The sequence below is a fragment of the Barbatula barbatula genome (genome assembly GCF_947034865.1).
Source record: "Barbatula barbatula genome assembly, chromosome: 20".
Lineage (NCBI taxonomy): Eukaryota > Metazoa > Chordata > Actinopteri > Cypriniformes > Nemacheilidae > Barbatula > Barbatula barbatula.
The window spans coordinates 9,389,656-9,408,199 of NC_136783.1; the positions used below are offsets into that span (position 1 = coordinate 9,389,656).

At 36.1% G+C, this 18,544-nt stretch overlaps 1 protein-coding gene and 1 long non-coding RNA gene across 4 annotated transcripts; one reads left to right on the forward strand and one right to left on the reverse strand.

Annotated features, from left to right (window-relative positions):
- Position 1: 1 nt before the first annotated feature.
- On the reverse strand, positions 2–11,402 carry zfyve9b (zinc finger, FYVE domain containing 9b). Its single transcript, XM_079482960.1, has 16 exons — positions 11,316–11,402; positions 8,337–8,898; positions 8,140–8,239; positions 7,936–8,057; positions 7,749–7,851; positions 6,554–6,676; positions 6,124–6,279; positions 5,823–6,050; positions 5,617–5,699; positions 5,405–5,509; positions 4,104–4,254; positions 3,547–3,627; positions 3,169–3,331; positions 2,935–3,040; positions 2,210–2,386; positions 2–1,389 (listed from the first exon to the last, which is right to left on the reverse strand). Exons 2-16 carry the CDS (start codon positions 8,808–8,810, stop codon positions 1,228–1,230), a joined length of 2,334 nt encoding a protein of 777 aa, XP_079339086.1. The 5' UTR covers positions 8,811–8,898; positions 11,316–11,402; the 3' UTR covers positions 2–1,227.
- Positions 11,403–13,467: 2,065 nt separating this feature from the next.
- On the forward strand, positions 13,468–17,607 carry LOC306909225. Of its 3 annotated transcripts, none has more exons than XR_013788070.1 (4): positions 13,468–13,825; positions 14,038–14,152; positions 14,304–14,372; positions 15,982–17,607. It is a non-coding gene; the product is annotated as an uncharacterized lncRNA (long non-coding RNA). The 3 variants fall into 3 exon arrangements; XR_013788072.1 differs by having other exon boundaries at positions 13,681–13,825; positions 14,064–14,152; XR_013788071.1 differs by having other exon boundaries at positions 13,679–14,152.
- The last annotated feature ends 937 nt before the right edge of the window (positions 17,608–18,544 follow it).

Below are 18,544 nucleotides of genomic sequence, written 5' to 3' on the forward strand. Positions count from 1 at the left end.
TGATGTTGCTCATGTTATTCATCTAAACAGATGCACACAGTACAACACGCATACACAACGTTTTGTGTCTTTCATACTCTCCCCCGATAGCAGAAACTGTACAGTCAACATCAGTAAACTTGAATTACACCTGTAAATAGTTTTACCTCATAAACTAATGGGATTGATTCGGTAAAAAGTTGTTAGTCTCTCAAAAAAATCTTCAATTAAAAACTGAAAAAAAAAATCAATTTTAAAATAGTTATCTTTTTATTTTAGGCATGGTATGCTATTTCATAATGATCATTTCTTACGTAAATATTTATGGCACGCAATCTTTTCTCCTTCAACACCATTATAGGAAGTCAATCTACACCCGTCATGTTATTTGGCATCTCCATATTAAAATACTTTTCTTATAACATACTATCTACAAGAATGAAGCAGGAGTAATGTGTGTTCATGTTCTCTTAGGCTTTCAAGGGCAGTCCAACCGATTTGGAAATGCACATTTCTTCATACTCTGCATCCTTTGCAATCTCAAGTATGCTCAGCATGTTGGATGTAAACAAAAAGTCTCTTCTCTTCCTGAAAAAAGCAACAAAGCAGTCATCCTACACTCCGTTTGGCCTTTTCGTCTCTCTCTCTAACACACACACACACAGTAATTCTTGCTCCCATTTGTCTAAGCGTTGCCTTTGTCTGGCTGAATTCCTGGCACTTGTTTTCCAAGCAGGTGTGCGTCAATGTAGAGCAGAGGTCAGGCCACTCCTGCGAGTCGGGAGAATAGGGTGGGACGTGGGATTTCAACAGTGATTCAGGAACACGCCTGTAACAGGAAGTGCGACGGGCTACAGTGTGAGATCCATGTTTGGAAGACTGAAGATTGAGCAAGAACAAATACACAAAACTCCTTTCGATATCAGATCATGCTAATGAAAGTCATCCGCTTGAGATTCATCTTCAGCTGCGCTTCAGTGCTAGTTTCTGCATGTTTCAAATGAGCAAAGACTTCAGACTAGAGAAAACTAGATAGCTACTTGAACTTTTCACAGATGATTTGATGGTCTTTGAAAGCTATTTGATCTTGTAACCCCAGACCCATTCACAGTGAGCAGTAAGGTATCAACTAAACACCATCTGAATGTCTATCAGATTTAATATTTAACTACTGAATTCAAAGGTAATGCTGATGAGGTTTCTAGAAGTATTGGTACAGGTGACAGTGGGTGGTCCATGCAGGGTCTTTTAAGACGTGTCCTCAAGAATATAGAAGATGAGCTCCAGCTGGCAGGCAGCGAGACCCTGGTAGTGAGAGTTACTCTGTACCACACTTGTCAGTGATTGGTTGAGACAGTCTTGATACGGTGCTGGCAACCGCTGACCGTTACTGCCCGCCACAAACTCCATCTGAAAGATGAGAAAAAGGATATTGGGAAACATGACGGAGATTAAAATAAATACTCCTGTACAGCATTAAGATAATATGAGACTTCAGTAAAAACACTGAGTGGTACACAACCTAAAACCTTGTGGATAAAACGCTTAAAGGTTGATTAAATATCTTTTCAAAAATCCACAAGTTAAAAACTCAATAATTTTAATTTAATAAATGCAAGCGCAGAAAAAAAAATATATGACCCTGGATCGCAAAATCAGTCCAAAGTAGCAAGGGAAAAGTTTTAGTAAAAGCCAAAAATACATTATATGGGTCAAAATTTATTGTGAGTGGATGGCCTGCTACGGTGCCTCTGATTAACAACTTCAAAAGCGATTTTCTCAATATTTCAGTTTTTTGCAACCTCAGATTCTAGAGATTTAAACGATTGTATCTCCATCATATATTATATTCTTACAACCCAAACATAAATAGAAAGCTTAATTATTTAGCTTTCAGATGATGTACAAATCTCAATTTCTAAAAACCAATAAGACTGGTTTCGTTGTGCAGGGTCACATATGTACACACATATATATAACATATAAAGTATGGAAACACAAAAAACACATAATACTCAAATATTTGTGAACAATTTTGAATATATAAGTAAATATATCAAAATGAGTATTTCTGGGTTGATAAAAATGCATGCTGGCGTTGCACTATTAGATATAGTTTTTAAATTTCTATCTCTGTTATATCCTTAAAGCATACAAATAGGATAAGCATAACGAAAGCACTTAAACAAGATAAATACGATTTCTTTCATCTGTGGCATCACAGTTTCACCTTTTGCCCATCCAGGATAACTCTCAGTGCCAGTTTGGTCATGCCATCCTCCTTAAGCAAACAGAGAGACTGGCACAGGGCCATGCAGAACGCCCGCGCAAGACGTTCTGTTAGCCGGTTCTGACTGGTGTGGTTATTAAGACCGTTTGGATGTTGATCTTTTTGAAGGTAAAACACCTGTCACATTCAAAAGGAAAAAAATGGTGTTTTATAGAACGGATGAGAATACAGGACACCAAGTTTCAACTAAGTACAGTTTAAGCAAATATGGAAGCTTGTGTTATTAAAGGGATAGTTCAACCAAAAAATACTAGAAAATACTTTCATCATTTATTCGGCCCCTCTTGTCAGTCCAAACCTGTATAACTGACATTCTATAATAATAATACTTTTAATTTTTATATAGCGCCTTTAAAGTAGCTTCTCAAGGCACTTTACATAAAAAAGAAAATGATAATACAACACACACATAGAACAGGTTATATAAAAACATTATGCAAAACACAAGAAGCAAACAAACAACACTGACCCCTATTGACTTCCATTGTATGGACACAACCACAGAGACGTTTCTCAAAATATCTTCTTTTGTGGTTCACAGAAGAAAGACTTGTATACAGGTTTTGAGGGTGAATAAATAACATCATGTTTATTTTGGGGGTGAACTATCCCTTTAATCACAACACGAACCGCACACAAGCTACTCAATGCATAAACCCGTTTACCTCCGTCCAGCGTATGACCTTCCCATTGGCCTTGTATTCTAAGCGCTGATGGGTCTTGACGTTTGTAAGTGACTCCATAGATTTTCCATCAATGGGGCTGATTATACTGTGGGACACAGGACAGCAGAACAGAACAACACCGTGTCAAACAAATCTCGGTTGCTAGTTCAACCTGTTGATACGAAGGCAAACATTATGAACAGAACTGAATTTATCAGAGGGGTCAATTCAAACCCTTTATTAAAGCGTGGCTCTTCATCTTGCCACTGAATGTGCACATATTCCTGCCTCTCCGCCGGGTGAAGTTTTCCGCAGGTGACTGTGAAATCTTTCATGTCTCGTAACGTTCGTCGCAATTCAGCCATGGTCTCCATGGTTACCTGCACCATCAATCCATCTGTAGTGACCAGCAGATGTATGGAAGCTCAGCACGTGCACGTAGATCTAAATACACAAACTGACAATTTCTCTCAGAGAGGATTTGTAGGAATATAGTAAATATAAGACTTAATAATGGAGATTTCACAATAAGCTTTGAGCATTGGAGTGGGAAATGTGAAACAATGGTGATGTTTATTGACGTTACAGTGAAAAAATGAATAAACCGGTAACCTTCCACAATGCTCGACTTGGCCAAGTACCCCGAGGAAGCTTTCAGCGCTCCACTGAACACGAAAAAACACGAGCCAGTGACTGAAAAGTAAACAGAACGCCAGATAAAGTCTCAAAAGCACCCCCATGTGATCCTAGAGGGAAAGGCAACATGTATTAGGACTGTCCATGCATTTTCATATTTAAATTAAGGCATTCAAGTGTATGTCATCGTATATAATTTATCTTTAATAAATTATTTATTACAAGACAGTTGCCAAAACACTTAAAATGGTCATATTGAATTGAATTAGATAGTCCAAATCAAACCATCTCTAAACAAATCTAATTTGACCTATCTCAACCATTTCCCTATATACTTTAAATGTATGTTTATTCAGAGTAATTTGGCATAGCCTGTCTGAATATCTTTTTAATTTGATCCATTCTTTTATAATGAAGTGTAGTTGAAAACTGTACTGGAAGTACAAAATCATACATTTGAAGTGTAATTTACATGCGTGTTGGTAACATCATTTATGTGACAGACCATGTACAGTATGTGTGTTCTATCTCACCTCTGCGAGGTTGACTGTGAATGCTGATGGCTTGGGTCTGATACTGTCCATCTGCTGTCTGAACGCAGATGAGATGAGAGTCTGCCTGCTCATTAAAGCAGGCGCCCAGGGCCAGCACTCTCTCATTAGATTTATTCAGAGCCTTCAGCAGCTATAACACCAGCAGAGAAACACACACCATCTGATGAAAGCACTTAACTCCACTGCAGCCAAGAAATGACTTATTTTAATCTTCTGATTTGCAATATTCTCAATTACTTTTTTTTGACATACGTGAAAATTCCATGGTATAAAGTATGGGACAAATATTCAGCAATGATATACATATACTACCGGTCCAAGTTAAGAATCACTTTTTAGAGATGCAGCGTTATTTCATTTTATCCACCAATTCTATTAGCCGATTATTTACAGTGATATCTGATAATACAGATTCTGAATATTAAATTAATATTTCTGAATTTTCTGAATGTTATTAATTCATATAATGACTATTAATATTGAATACAAAACTTGTGATGTTTCTAAACATTTTCTATACACACAGAGCACAAATTCATTTTTCTGTCCTCTTTTGATTGACAGGATACGTATATCGGCTCTGATCATCAGCCTATAGTTTGAATATTTGCTTTTATCCCCCGATACCAATTGTTGGCCAATATATCTGTGAATATATAATTTTTGTAATGATCTTTTGATCTAAAGGTATTTCAGTACGAATTTATTTCAATTTCTGAACTTATTCTTGTAGACAAAAATATAATTGTGACAGTATATTAATTTCATTCATTATAAAAACTAAATATTACTTCAAAATGTTTTTAAAATGGATTACTTTGACCAAATAATAAATAAAAAGCAACTAATAATTGTCCAACATAGAAGGACAATTCCTTCAATAATGTTTAAAAAGCTTCCCAGGTTAAGACCTCAAGAAGCTGAATGAAAAACTACACAATTTTGCCTCAACTACAGGCAAATGATGGTAACTTTGAGGATTGTAAAATATAATTTATTATTTGAGATCATTTATTTTGGATGCTTCCAATCACAACATAATTCAATCGCAATTGTGTTATTCAATCGTTCTGATGGGTTAACTATCATTTTAAAATAGTGTTTTTCAGTACCATAATATTATTACAATCAGATACCATCATAGTACCACAGTACTTTAATACAAGTTGTAAAAGAACAATATAAAAGTCTATAAAATAATTCTTTGTTTTAACTCCAGGTGTTGTTTGTGTGTTGTGTGATCATGTTTTTTGTTTGAGATTACATTATATACGTATTACCTCAGGATGGCGTGTTTTAGGGATTCTTATACAGGTGCTTCTAGCTTCCAGATCGACTACGAGTCCCTGCACCGAAGGCAGCGTGTAGCGGTAGAAACGGAAGTCCTTGGAATAAAAAAAACGAAAAACTTTATACAGGAAGTGATCAAACAGGAAGTAATGTTTGTGCAGTTCATTGCAGATGTCCCATTAAATGTGAGAAGCATTCTCACCACTAAGAGTCTCATGATACTATTGTTGACCGGCCCAAAGAGAGACTCTCGATAGCGAACACTGAACAACGGACATGGATAGACTGCAAGACAACAGCAAACAGCTAAATGAATCAGTTTCCACAAATCAGAGGTATTTTGTAATCGAATTCAAAGAAGTTACACACTTATCACACTAAAGAGCATGCAAAATGTTATTCTCTTACATCTGTACTCAGCACCCAGACGTAGCATGAGTCTCAAGGGAAAGGCTTTGGCCCACGGTGTCTCGGCACGGAGTATAAGCAGTCCAAACAGGAAGGGTGGCGCGGGTAAAGGCAGTCCCTCCAAAGACTGGAATGACGGGCGCACGTACAGAAATCCAGCGTGCTCATTATTACCCAGAAACCCACGGGACACCAAAGAGTGGCTGAGGTGATTCAGCAGCTTTCCTGCTGCTTGGAGAAAGTGAAAGATCAAGATCTATGAAGCCACTGCACCTTGCATCAGCATAAATGCATGTTTTACCTGTCTGGGCATCCCAGTAGATCTGAATGAAATGATTGAAGATGTCCGTTGGGAAACTTTTTTCCTCAGGCAAACACTGCAGTAAAATAACCACCTCTGGTTGGCCGACAGCGTGCATTCCCTTTGACGTAACGCACCAGCATCTGCGGTTCACATCTACAGGTGGGTAGCGACGGACACCTCAGCGACTAACATTAACACACCACTATATTTGATCAAAGGTACAGACCGTGCACACGGACTCTCGCTCGCATCCAGTGAACACACGTGCATGCGCACACACGAGACGGGTTTAAAACGACCGACTACACAGACTACAAAAGAGCATCAATCGCAATTTAATATACCATACCGATTCGCTCAGGTTCCACATGTCAAATCACCAAACCCATAAATCCATCATGTGTGGAGTGAGACATTAGGAACGTACAGCTGACAATCTTCACCACGGCCAGCAGGTTTGCATTCAGCACGAACACCAGAGGCTCGGCCAGACCTCTCTCCAATTCCTCTAAGAGCGACGATTCTGTTCTCTTCTCCTCCAGAGTGTAGTCTAAACACAAGTTAACAAAGCATCAGACTGCTGTATACCTATTAGAATCAACCTCCCGTTATAATATGGCAGCTATATATATACTGGTATCGTTTAAAGCACTTTGAAGCTGCACTGAAACTGTCATTTTGACCTTCAACCGTTTGGAGTCCATTGAAGTCCACTATATGGAGAATAATCCTGAAATGTTTTCATCAAAAACCTTAATTTATTTTCGACTAAAGAAAAAAATACATAAACATCTTGGATGACAACAGTTGTGAGTAAATTATCATAAAAATGTATGTTGAAAATGAATAAATCCTTTAAGTTTAAGAAAATGTATATTTGACCGTGTGATAAAATATATACCTTTTGGCAGTTTAAATAGGCTATATTATTTATCTGTAGGAAAAATTATATACAGACAACTTATAAACATGCAGGTTTCATAAAATAAAGTGATATTTAGGCTATGTAATGCAGTCAGCATATATAAATCTTGAGTATTTTATTAGTAGTTACTTTCATTAGTAGTTATATACTTCAAAGTGTATTTTCACGAACTACAAAATGTAAAAAAGTATTTAAGAACTGTTAAACTATTCTTTTCGTGAACTTTTCGTTCACTGTTAGGAACTTTGTTCTTGAAGTGTAACAGTAGTAAACTTTTACAAAGTATACTTTTATTATCAACACTATAGGCTAATTTAGTATTGTAGTGGTACACTTAATATATAACATTGACTTGCAGTACAGTGACAGTATACTTAAACTCATTGTTTGAATGAGACACTTTGTTGCAAGATTATTCTACAAATTAGACTACAAATTCCACCTTATGTTCTGTGAAACTAAAACATCATGCTCCATTATTAGATTTCTTTTAAATCAGCGTAAATACAGGACACGGCTCTGTGTGTTATAAACGTAGCTCTGTGTGAGACTTACGGTAGGTAAGTTTGTTCTTCATTTCAGTTCATATATGTTTTAAAGGTTTTAATAACATCTCCTTTTAAGCCATATTAAGATAATCCTCTTATTCAGACTATTGCATAGACAGTGGGTATACAGTATGTGGGAAAATTCATACCTCCTTTGACCCCTGTTGATGTCAGAATAGGGGGAAGGTCCTTTGGTGGAGTGGGTTTTTTGGAGTTGCCACTCAGACCACTGACTTCGAGGTCAGACACTTCCTAGAGCAGAAACACTAAATGGCAGCAATTGTGCATGGTGTAATAAAAATAATTTTGTGTGATCAGAAAGAATTTCCTTCATACCGCCTGAGCGAGATCAGCCCTCTGTGTGTGGCTCGTGGGGCTGCAGTTGGCACTTCTACTTCCAGACTGAGAGAGGAGTCTGTCCGCGAACCAAACTTTTTTCTGGTCCTGTCGAAGTGTCCCTTTAAGAATTTATACAATTGTAACAAATGTGTTTTAACAGCCTTGTCTACTATAATAATGGGCATCCATCACAAAACTCACGGTCGTTCAGAGTTGAATGACAGGTGACACAGACACGGCCCTCTTTCCCCCCGAGATGAGTCAATCGGAACTTCAGGTCGCAGCACATCACACAAAACACCTGCAAACCCAAACAAACAAAAATGCAATAATTTTGTCTGTTTCTCATGCCTCTGTGAACTCAAAAAATTCCAAATGTCAAAACATGCGGATGTCACCTTTCCACATGCTCTGCAGTGATGCCGTCTTCTGGTGAAGGAGAATTTGGAACCGCATTTCATGCAGGCAGGTGCCTGAGAATCAGGGATCCACTGCGGTGCCGTGGTGCCCAAAGAACTGCACCGCTGCATGGGCAAAGCACCAAGAGAACCCTTCCTCCCACTAAAGTCAACCCCAGACTCCACCGACGTTTCCACCATGCTGTTTTCCACCATGCTGCTGGGGTTCGAGTGTTCTGTGCTCCCAGTTTGGTACCCGGTGTCCTCCAGAGGGGAGCCCGAACGTCCCAAAACCGCCTCAAGATGTTCCTGCTCATTTTCCGCCCGTTCCTTTTCTTCAATGATAGAGTCTTCTTTCAGACCCGGCCTCAGTTTACTCTCGTCCAACAGAGACTCGCTGGAGTCCTTCAGGGTGGAGTACCCGAAACGCCTCTCACCCCACACAGACAGGGTGGCGGTTACTGCTTGCCTCATTGTCTCAGTGGTGAGAGCTCAAAGCTTTTGGTTCATACTTCAGCCCCCACTGAGCGTTATGCTTCCTTCAGACCAGCACAACACAGACCTGCCAAATGATGAGTCAGATTAGTTAGTTAGTTCCCAAAAGCCCAGGGGCAGCCATGACTCAACTTCTCTCTCCTTAAAAAGCTAGAAAATACACTCAAATTGCTTGTATTTTCTGTTTATTATTCTAACTCCAATCTGATATATTTAATTAAGAGATTAGGAGTGTCAAAGTAGTTATAAAAATGGCAAAAATAGGTAATGTGTGTTTAGATGTGATAAATTATATAATAGATTTTGAGAAACCATAAAGTGGTTTCAAAACAAACCATTCCAGACGGCACAAGCCTGTATCAGATTCCAGTCACTGATGTTTGCCTACAGGACTATCACTGGATCTGCACCGGCATACTTTCACAACCTCCTACACCCCATCAAGAACCCTGCGCTCAGCAAACCAGCGGCGTCTTGTAATGTCTCCTCATAAGGGCATTAAATCGCTTTCCCGCTCATTCTCCTTCACAACTCCTTCCTGGAGGAACATTCTTCCCAATGCAGTCCGGTCAACATCATCTCCCACGACCTTAAAAAATTACTTAAAACCCATCTCTTCTGTGAATACTTGACAGAAATTGTAATGTACATTAACCCTCTCTCTTTCTCTTAACAGGTAGTGGTCTAGCTTTTGTTGAAACTAGTAACTTTTTATTAGCACATAGTTTATTATTGCTATGACATATATTGTATGACATATCGCTTAATGCTCCCTGAACTCTTTGTAAGTCGCTTTGGATAAAAGCGTCTGCTAAATGACTAAATGTAAATGATACAGTATTACATCTTTTCAGTTATACTTTAATACTCAAATAACTTATTTTAAATACTGAGACTAACAGTGCCATACAACACTTTATTTTATCACTTTGCGCAAACAATGAAAAAAAAGTGTATGATTAGTTGTTATGACCTTACTTAGTCTCTATTAAAGATATATTCACTGTCTTTATAAAACTCTGGATGTTGACATTTACGAAATGTACAGTTTTTCAGGAAATGGAAAAAACACTGTGCTTTTAAAAAGGTTAAATACTGTGCTATCAAAGTTGACAAGCAGGTTATAATATACTTTCATTGGTAAGGAATCTCATGACAAACATAAAGGACGATTCATAATAATGATTTGTGGCAAGAAATAAAAATACTAATTATGAGGAGACAAGGTTTTAGAAGGACAGGTTATATATGCTTCTTAGTTTTTTTTACATTTCGTAGGACGATTTCAAATAGAAAACATTAAATTACAAAAGCAGACTTAAGCTGGGTTTTCACAGGCAGAACATATTTAATTGCAGTTGCTACCTTAGCCAAAATGAACCATGGTTTATGTTTTTTTATGTTTTATTTATATTTAAACTTTTATAACCACAAATTTACCCTTGTCCCGCAATGGTAACCACAGTGAAGCTATGATATTTGTAGATAAGACTAATACAAAAGGTAATAGATAACAATGACTATTGCATTTTTACTTTAATAATACCTTGGCTAACTTACAGACAAAAGTCAAAGTTAACAACCCCTCTACCAAGGCATAAGAAAACGTACTGCATCATCATACAAATGTTTACATTATATTATGTATTATTGACACGTTGTTCAATTAGATGACGCAAGGTCTCTGTGTTCCCTAATGATGTGTCGCATTCAAGACACCAACACACACGCAAGCAGTTTGAGAGAAAAGATTCGCTGAGTGTGCTAAACGTGTCGTTTGCATGGGTGTATATGCAGATAAAGGTTCAAAGAGGTGGTGCGTTTAGACGCAACCAAATGCAAATACGCACGCATTTGCATGTCCAGTTTGTGTATAAAAGATGTCAAATTAATGACTGAATGCAAAAACAACCGAGCACATTTGCATCTGGTTGGAAGCACATTCGCGTCGCCTCGGACACCGCTGGCGACGCGACAAATAACGCATCGCGCGCTATCTACGCAAGCTTGGTTTAATGTAAAACGCGTGTTGCAGTTTATCCAAGTCGCGTCATTCGCATGCAACGTTATATTCAACGCATGTGAGAACATGCAAACACCACAACGATAAAGTTACTCTGCACGGATGAGAAATGCGCGTTTGGTTATTCTCTCTGGACAGCACTGCATTGCAGACGATCAAACCGCAACCTTCACAGTCGACTCGAGGATCTTTAATACTTTTCACATGGAAACTCTTGTTTAAATACATCGTCACTCCTGACGCACAGCTGTGCTGCAAACGCATGTGTTCACATATGGCTGAAGCACATCACACTCGCCAATACAGCAATGCGACACCGTCCACAAGAGCCAATTATTACATCACCCGTCACAACCATTTATCCGGAATAAACCCAGAAAACTTTAAGAGGAATGCAATATTAATGTACAACTCAATACGAATGAATTCAATACATGAATACAGTCAATTGAAGTCATTACCGGGAGCAGCGCATTCTCTCGCCTCCTCGGTGTACGCGCTCATCACCAGAGTCTGTGCGCGCGCGGAGCTCCTGATGAACTCGCAATGCGCGATGCGGGTGCAGAGGATTACAGTTACACAATCCATATAGCCCACTCTGTAATGAATATTCACGCAGTTTGATGACTATTCACGTGTTTAGGAAACAGATCAGTAAAATTAGTTAAAGAATGATTTAGTGTGATAAGGTTGAGGAAGCAAGCTTCCATCAAAATATCCGAAATAAAAAACGTATTTGTATGTCGAGTTCAGTGTCAGAAAATGAAACATGTATTGCAACATTATATCAAAAATATAACATTTTTACACGTATATGCACGTATGTATATATATGTATATATGTATATGTATATATATATATATATATATATATATATATATATATATATATATATATATATATATATATATATATAGCCTATATATGAATAGTTTGCTTCCAAAATTAGATAAATATTTCCAAAAATCTTGTTTTTTGTTGTGTATTCCCATTACTATCAATCCAAGTGCAGTTGTTAAAAGAATAGAGCTGACTAACACAATAAAACACACCAAAAACATAACAAAAAAAAGAGTTCTCTCATTTTGGAAACAAACTATATATATATATATATACACTGCTCAAAAAAATAAAGGGAACACCTAAATCACACTACATTAGATCTCGATGAACAAAATATCCAGGTTATATCTCTTCACTTACATACTTTGCATAACTTGCGAGAACAAAATAGTGTGACTGGTCAATGAAAGCCAAAATTATAAACACATTCAGGGCAGGAAGTACAGTTAAATCACTGTAAACTATTTTAAATATTGGCTCATTCAACTTTTAAAGTTCTACCACAGTAACTCATGTTACACTGTAAAAAAAAAACGTTATTTTACAGGTAATATTCTGTATTTTTTTACAGAATTTCCCCATTTTTTCATTAAACAGTAAAATGCTGTTGTTTAACAGATATTTGCTGTAATTAAAAGTTTTACCATTAAAATGACAGTGTTTCATTGTAAATAACAATTACATAAAAATTATGTTTTTTAAAGGCATTTCATACTATTTTTACAGATTAAAAATTTATTTTTACAGAAAATTACAGTTAATTTTTACAGATTTAAAAGATGTATTTTTACAGACAATTATTGTAAATGTTTTATTGATTATTTTCCTGTTCATGACAAAAATGTATGTAAATCAGTGAATTGAAAGTGTTTTAAATGTATCCCCCTTGAGAATGTTCCCTCCAGGAATAACTTTCTCCAGGGTGCAATGTCTGTTAATATAATAATAGCACATTATAGCAAACTCCAAATGAACTATATTATTTTGATAAATTATCAACAATGTAAAATGTGGTTCATTTAGGGTTTCACCATGCCCTGGCAGGCAATGCCTATGTCTCCTGGATCAAAGTTCAGAGCTTAACTTTTTGTTGTCCATGGTTCCTTCAATGATTTATTATAAAATTTACAATTTCAAATTTCAGAACTTAGACAACTCCATATTTCTGAAGCATTTTATTCATACAAAACATTGTATTACGCCAGCATCAATCATAATTTGACAGATCATCTCTTGTTTACTGTGCCATCTACCAGGGCTGAGTTTATGCAAGACAGTAATGCATGGGGCAAAGCATCCCTAATACACTTAATTATCCTACCCACAGTTCTCAGAGATTTTAATTTATCCAGTGCAGCAAGTGATAACAAAGTTCGTAATCATAATCATAAACACACGATAATCATAAAGCACAAGTAATTTTTTACTACACTCTTGTTTTTTTCAGGCTGTTAACCTAGTGACTAATGAAACCGAAGTCTCATACATTAAATTGTCTCATACATTAAATTATCTCGTATGAAATTGCTTTGTCCATGTTGAAAAATAGGGTGGACGTAGTGAAGTATGGGGCCAACAGTCATACGGGAGCACCAACAGAATCTTTCCTTGTGGAATTTTCCAGATAGCCTATACGTGCACAGAAAAACACCAACAAATCCTAATGGTTAAACTATATATAACTATATAACTATATATATAAAACATTTTGCTACTACGTATTTGCACATATATATAAAAATTGTTATTGTAACTTTTGTTGAAAAATATTTCCACAGAATAATGAAAATAATATTATTCTACTTTCAACTCCATACAACTATTTAACATTCACACGTTTATTCAGATGCATCTTGTTGTTTGTGTGCGACACAGATTCAAATTTGCCGCCAATTCCCGCCCACAACGTCGAATGTGTCATAGGTCATAACAGCCGAAAGAGCAATGATTTGGTCACATGTTTTAGACATTTGAATTGACAAACGGTTGTCAGAAACGTCTTCTCAACGGGTTTGCGCGGGTGTTTTCAATTCAATGCTTTTAGGTGAGCCATCCTCGGATATCATCGAGCTGCATTGGCATTTTGGAATAAGGAATGTAATGTTTTCTCCTGCGTTTCGAACGAAGGTAAGAGTGTTTTCAGCGCGATATAAAAAGTATACATTTGTAACTGGTGTGAAATATTTGAATAGTTTTCCCCCTATATTGTATAATTTTCTTGAATTTACTTGTTATACTACTTTTGTTTTCTGTTTTATAATTCAAATGGATTAATGAATCTCACACAATTTTGTTCATATTACTGTTCACAAGTAAGAGAATATAACGTTAAATTAAAGGAACTTTTCTTCGAGTCTTCGTTTAGAGTGGGAGCGTCATCGGTGAAACATCGCGGGGTTTCTCCATACGACGTGCGATCGCATGCACGTTGTTTTTCTCGAGGACGTTTCTCTGGTAAGCTGAGTTTTATTGTCCAAATGCAAGTTTTTGCTCCAGTGTGATTTAAGTGATAACAGCATTTGATCGTGTTGATTGTGATGAAGTGTTTAATTGTAATAAGATTATGAAATTCATAATGTGCTTATAATTATATTATTACGCCCAGTGTCTACAGGAGAGCGTGAGAGAGAAGCCATTGCCCCGTTGATCCACTGATGATGTGGTCTGTTAACAGGTATGTTGTTTGATTAGTTAAATTTTATGAAAGAAAATAGATCTGGTTGACTGTTAATAAACATGTATTGTACATAGTGTTTTAAGAATCCATTTGAATGATTCGTGCTGTGCATGACGCACGTGGTGAGGCCTGCACATGGTGTAGGTTCTAAATGTAGTGAATGTTTCATTTGGATGTTACGTATGGCATTGTAATTGTTTCATTAGCATAATAAATCCTTTGCATATTCTAGTCTTAAAGCGATAGTTCACCCTGAAATGAAAATTAGCCCATGATTTACTCACATTCTAAGTGTATATAACCTTTCAGACGAATACATTCATATTAACAAATGCCCTGGCTCTTCCCAGCTTTATAATGGAAGTGAATGAGTGTAAAAGTGCATCTATCCGTGATAAAAGTGAAACTCTGGATGTTTTCGTTCACTTAGATCTGTTACACACGAAAGCTATGAAAGGTAATTTTCAAAATTCTATAATAGGGGCACTTTAATATAACTCAGATTGTATTTGTCTGAAAGATGAATGTCATATACACCTAGGATTGCTTGAGGGTGAGTAAATCACAGGCTAAATGTCATTTTTGGGTGAACTACCAATGCCATACAAAATATCCATGTCTTTCGTTTCTCAGTGGAAGAAAAATAACGTTTTTTTTTTTAGGAAAACATTTCTGGACTTTTCTTCACAGAATGTAGTTTAATGGCACCCAATGTTTCTCAGTTCATATCCATGCAGTTTCAAATGTCTTTGAAGTGCTTCAACGGGCTCAGCACGATACCAGCTGAGGACGAGGGGGTTTTCTAGCGAAACGATCGATTATTTTTATTATAAAAAAATTATATACTTTATATACAATAGTTTGGATTGAGCTCAAGACTGAAGAAGCCGGGAACTACGTCCTCATGCTTGGATGGCACCGGCATTGTACCCATATATATATAAGTTCAGTTTGTAAACAGTGGTGCGGTACTTCCGCACGTGCATGCGCCGTTGAGCATGATGTCGTAGTTCCCGGCTTATTCAGTCTTGAGCTCAATCCGAACTATTGTATATAAAGTATATAATTGTTTTTATAATAAAAATAATCGATCGTTTCGCTAGAAAACCCCCTCGTCCTCAGCTGGTATCGTGCTGAGCCCGTTGAAGCACTTCAAAGACCTTTGAAACTGCATGGATATGAACTGAGAAACATTGGGTCCCATTAAACTACATTCTGTGAAGAAAAGTCCAGAAATGTTTTCCTAAAAAAACGTTATTTCTCTTCCACTGAGGACAGAAAGACATGGATATCTTGGATGGCATTGGGGTGAGTAAACTTAAGAAATTCATTTTGAGGTGAACTAATCCTTTAATATCAATCATAACAGGTTGTTTCATACCCCTTTTCCACCAACAAGAACCGGGTGCTGGTTCAGACCAGCTCTGCCTTGGTGGAAAAGGGGTATCAGTGTTTACTCCATAATGAGTTTGTAAATTTAAAAGAAGCTTAAACTAATCCATTACACCTTAAAGGTGCACTATGTAAGAGTCATTCATGGATAGGGGAAGTCCTAACCCTAAATTTAAATAGTATTTTAAAATATGTCCTCCTTTTGTGATTTCAGGTTATAGATAAACCTGTGCTTGTGGATCTACATCAGATGACCATGACAACCCAGGTGTGGAAATAGGGGACTGTTTTTAATCTGAAATCTGTGTAATCTATGATGAACGATTCTTCTGACACCATATGAATGCATACGGTCGTCTGGCAGAAGCTAGATAATTTTGATTATAAAGTTATAAATATGGATGTTTTTCTTACACAAACGCATCTCTTTGCTTCAGAAGGCCTTTATTAAAGGATTAGTCTACCTCAAAATGAATTTCTTGAGTTTACTCACCCCAATGCCATCCAAGATGTCCATGTCTTTCTTTCTTCAGTGGAAGAGAAATTAAGTTTGAGGAAAACATTTCAGCATTTTTATCAACACAATGGACTTCAATCGCAATGCAGTTTCAAATGGCTGTGGACGTCAGGAATAGGGTCTTATTTAGCGAAACGATTGGTAATTTAAAAAAAAAACAGACACACAACATGTATATACTTTTTAACCACAATTATTCGACTTGTGCTTGTGTTGCACCTCGCTGGGCATTACGTCATCACGTTGGAATCGTCACCCGTCATGTCATTTATCGGTGTACTCCGGTTTAAAAAGGCAGGGAAGTGCGACAAATTCCATCTCATTTTGTCCTCCAATTTCAAAATCGTCCGACATCTTTTTTTATTTATTTAAAAAAAATTGCGACGTTTCCAACGTGATGACATAAGGCCTGGCGCGTTGCAGACCAGCACAAGACAAACATTTATATACTTTTTAACCACAATTGTTCATTTAAAAAAAAAAAACTGTTTCGCTAGATACTTTATGACCCTATTTCTCAGGTGCGATCGTGCACATCCCTTGAAACTGCATTGATTTGGATTTCAACATTTTGGTTGCGTTTGAAGTCCGTTGAGTGGAGAAAAGTCCTGAAATGTTTTCCTCAAACTTAATTTCTTTTACACTTAAGAAAGGCATGGATATCTTGGATGGCATTGGGGTGAGTAAATTATCAGGAAATTAATTTTGAGGTGAACTAAATCTTTAACCCCCCCAGAGCCCTGTGATTGTTTTTATGATGGATAGATGCACTTTTATGGACTTCAAAACAGAAGCACCTGTTCACTTTAGCTAACCCTTTAAAAAGTATTCTTAACTCTGGACCAAGAAAATGTTTCAGTAATTGCTTTAAAAAAACAGAAGTTCACTAATATCTGTCTGGTAATACAGGAAGGCCTTTCCTACTCTATGGGTATGCTTTTCTTTGAGAACCATGATAAAAGTAGCTTTGGTATGATTTAACTGTGAGCATCACCTTACAGTGTCAGTAAATTTGTAAAATAAATTTAGCAGATATTCATTCATTGATTCTTCTGGCTGACATGTTAGTGTCTTAAAAAAAGTTACCATCAAAATAGCAAAAAACACTCACTCACTCTCACTCACTCATACGGATAGTGAAAACACGTTATTTAGACCCATGCATAGTTCAAAATATTGTGTATTTTAATTACTTTAAATGTTTTTATTTATCCATTAAAACATTTTATTTGACAATCACTTAATTATCATAATGTAGCTATTTTTTCATGCTCTGCTTGTATTTCTACTGTCCAATTAACATTAAACGTTTGTTTGCAATTCACTACAATTACTGTTCTGTTTTATTGGAGGTACCCATTACATTTTTATAGATTTTGTTTTACTGGTAGAAACAACATTTCTTAGTTACTATACATTAGATTGGCTATATTTTAACACAAAATATTGTTTCATATAACGACAACTAAATACCTTAATTTACAGATTATGTATGTAGCTAATTTTAAGGTATTTTTAACGTACTATGATTATTTTTGCAATGGCCAATAATTTAAAAATATATTTATGTAATATTTTTGTCTTTGATTTTATGTACTTATTGGGGTTTTATCGATTGTTCTTAGTTCTTTTACAAAGATAAACTGTATTTTGAAATTAACAAATAAAAGCCATATATTTACAGAGATTAACCTGAAAGGTAGTTGTTTTTTAATGTATTTTCACATAATAATTACGTTTTCTTACATGTCTTTTTACTTATTTTACAAAGATAAACTGTATTTTGAAAGAATATTACTGTATAAATACAGAGAAACTTGATAAAGTAACAAATAAAAGCCATATATTTACAGAGATTAACCTGAAAGGTAGTTGTTTTTAATGTATTTTCACATAATTATTACGTTTTCTTACATGTCTTTTTACTTATTTTACAAAGATAAACATTATTTTGAAAGAAAATTCCTGTATAAATACAGAGAAACTTGATAAAGTAACAAATAAAAACCATATATTTACAGAGATTAACCTGAAAGGTAGTTGTTTTTATTGTATTTTCACATAATTATTACGTTTTCTTACATGTCTTTTTACTTATTTTACAAAGATAAACTGTATTTTGAAAGAATATTACTGTATAAATACAGAGAAACTTGATAAAGTAACAAATAAAAGCCATATATTTACAGAGATTAACCTGAAAGGTAGTTGTTTTTAATGTATTTTCACATAATTTATCTGTTTTTCTACAGTTAAATAA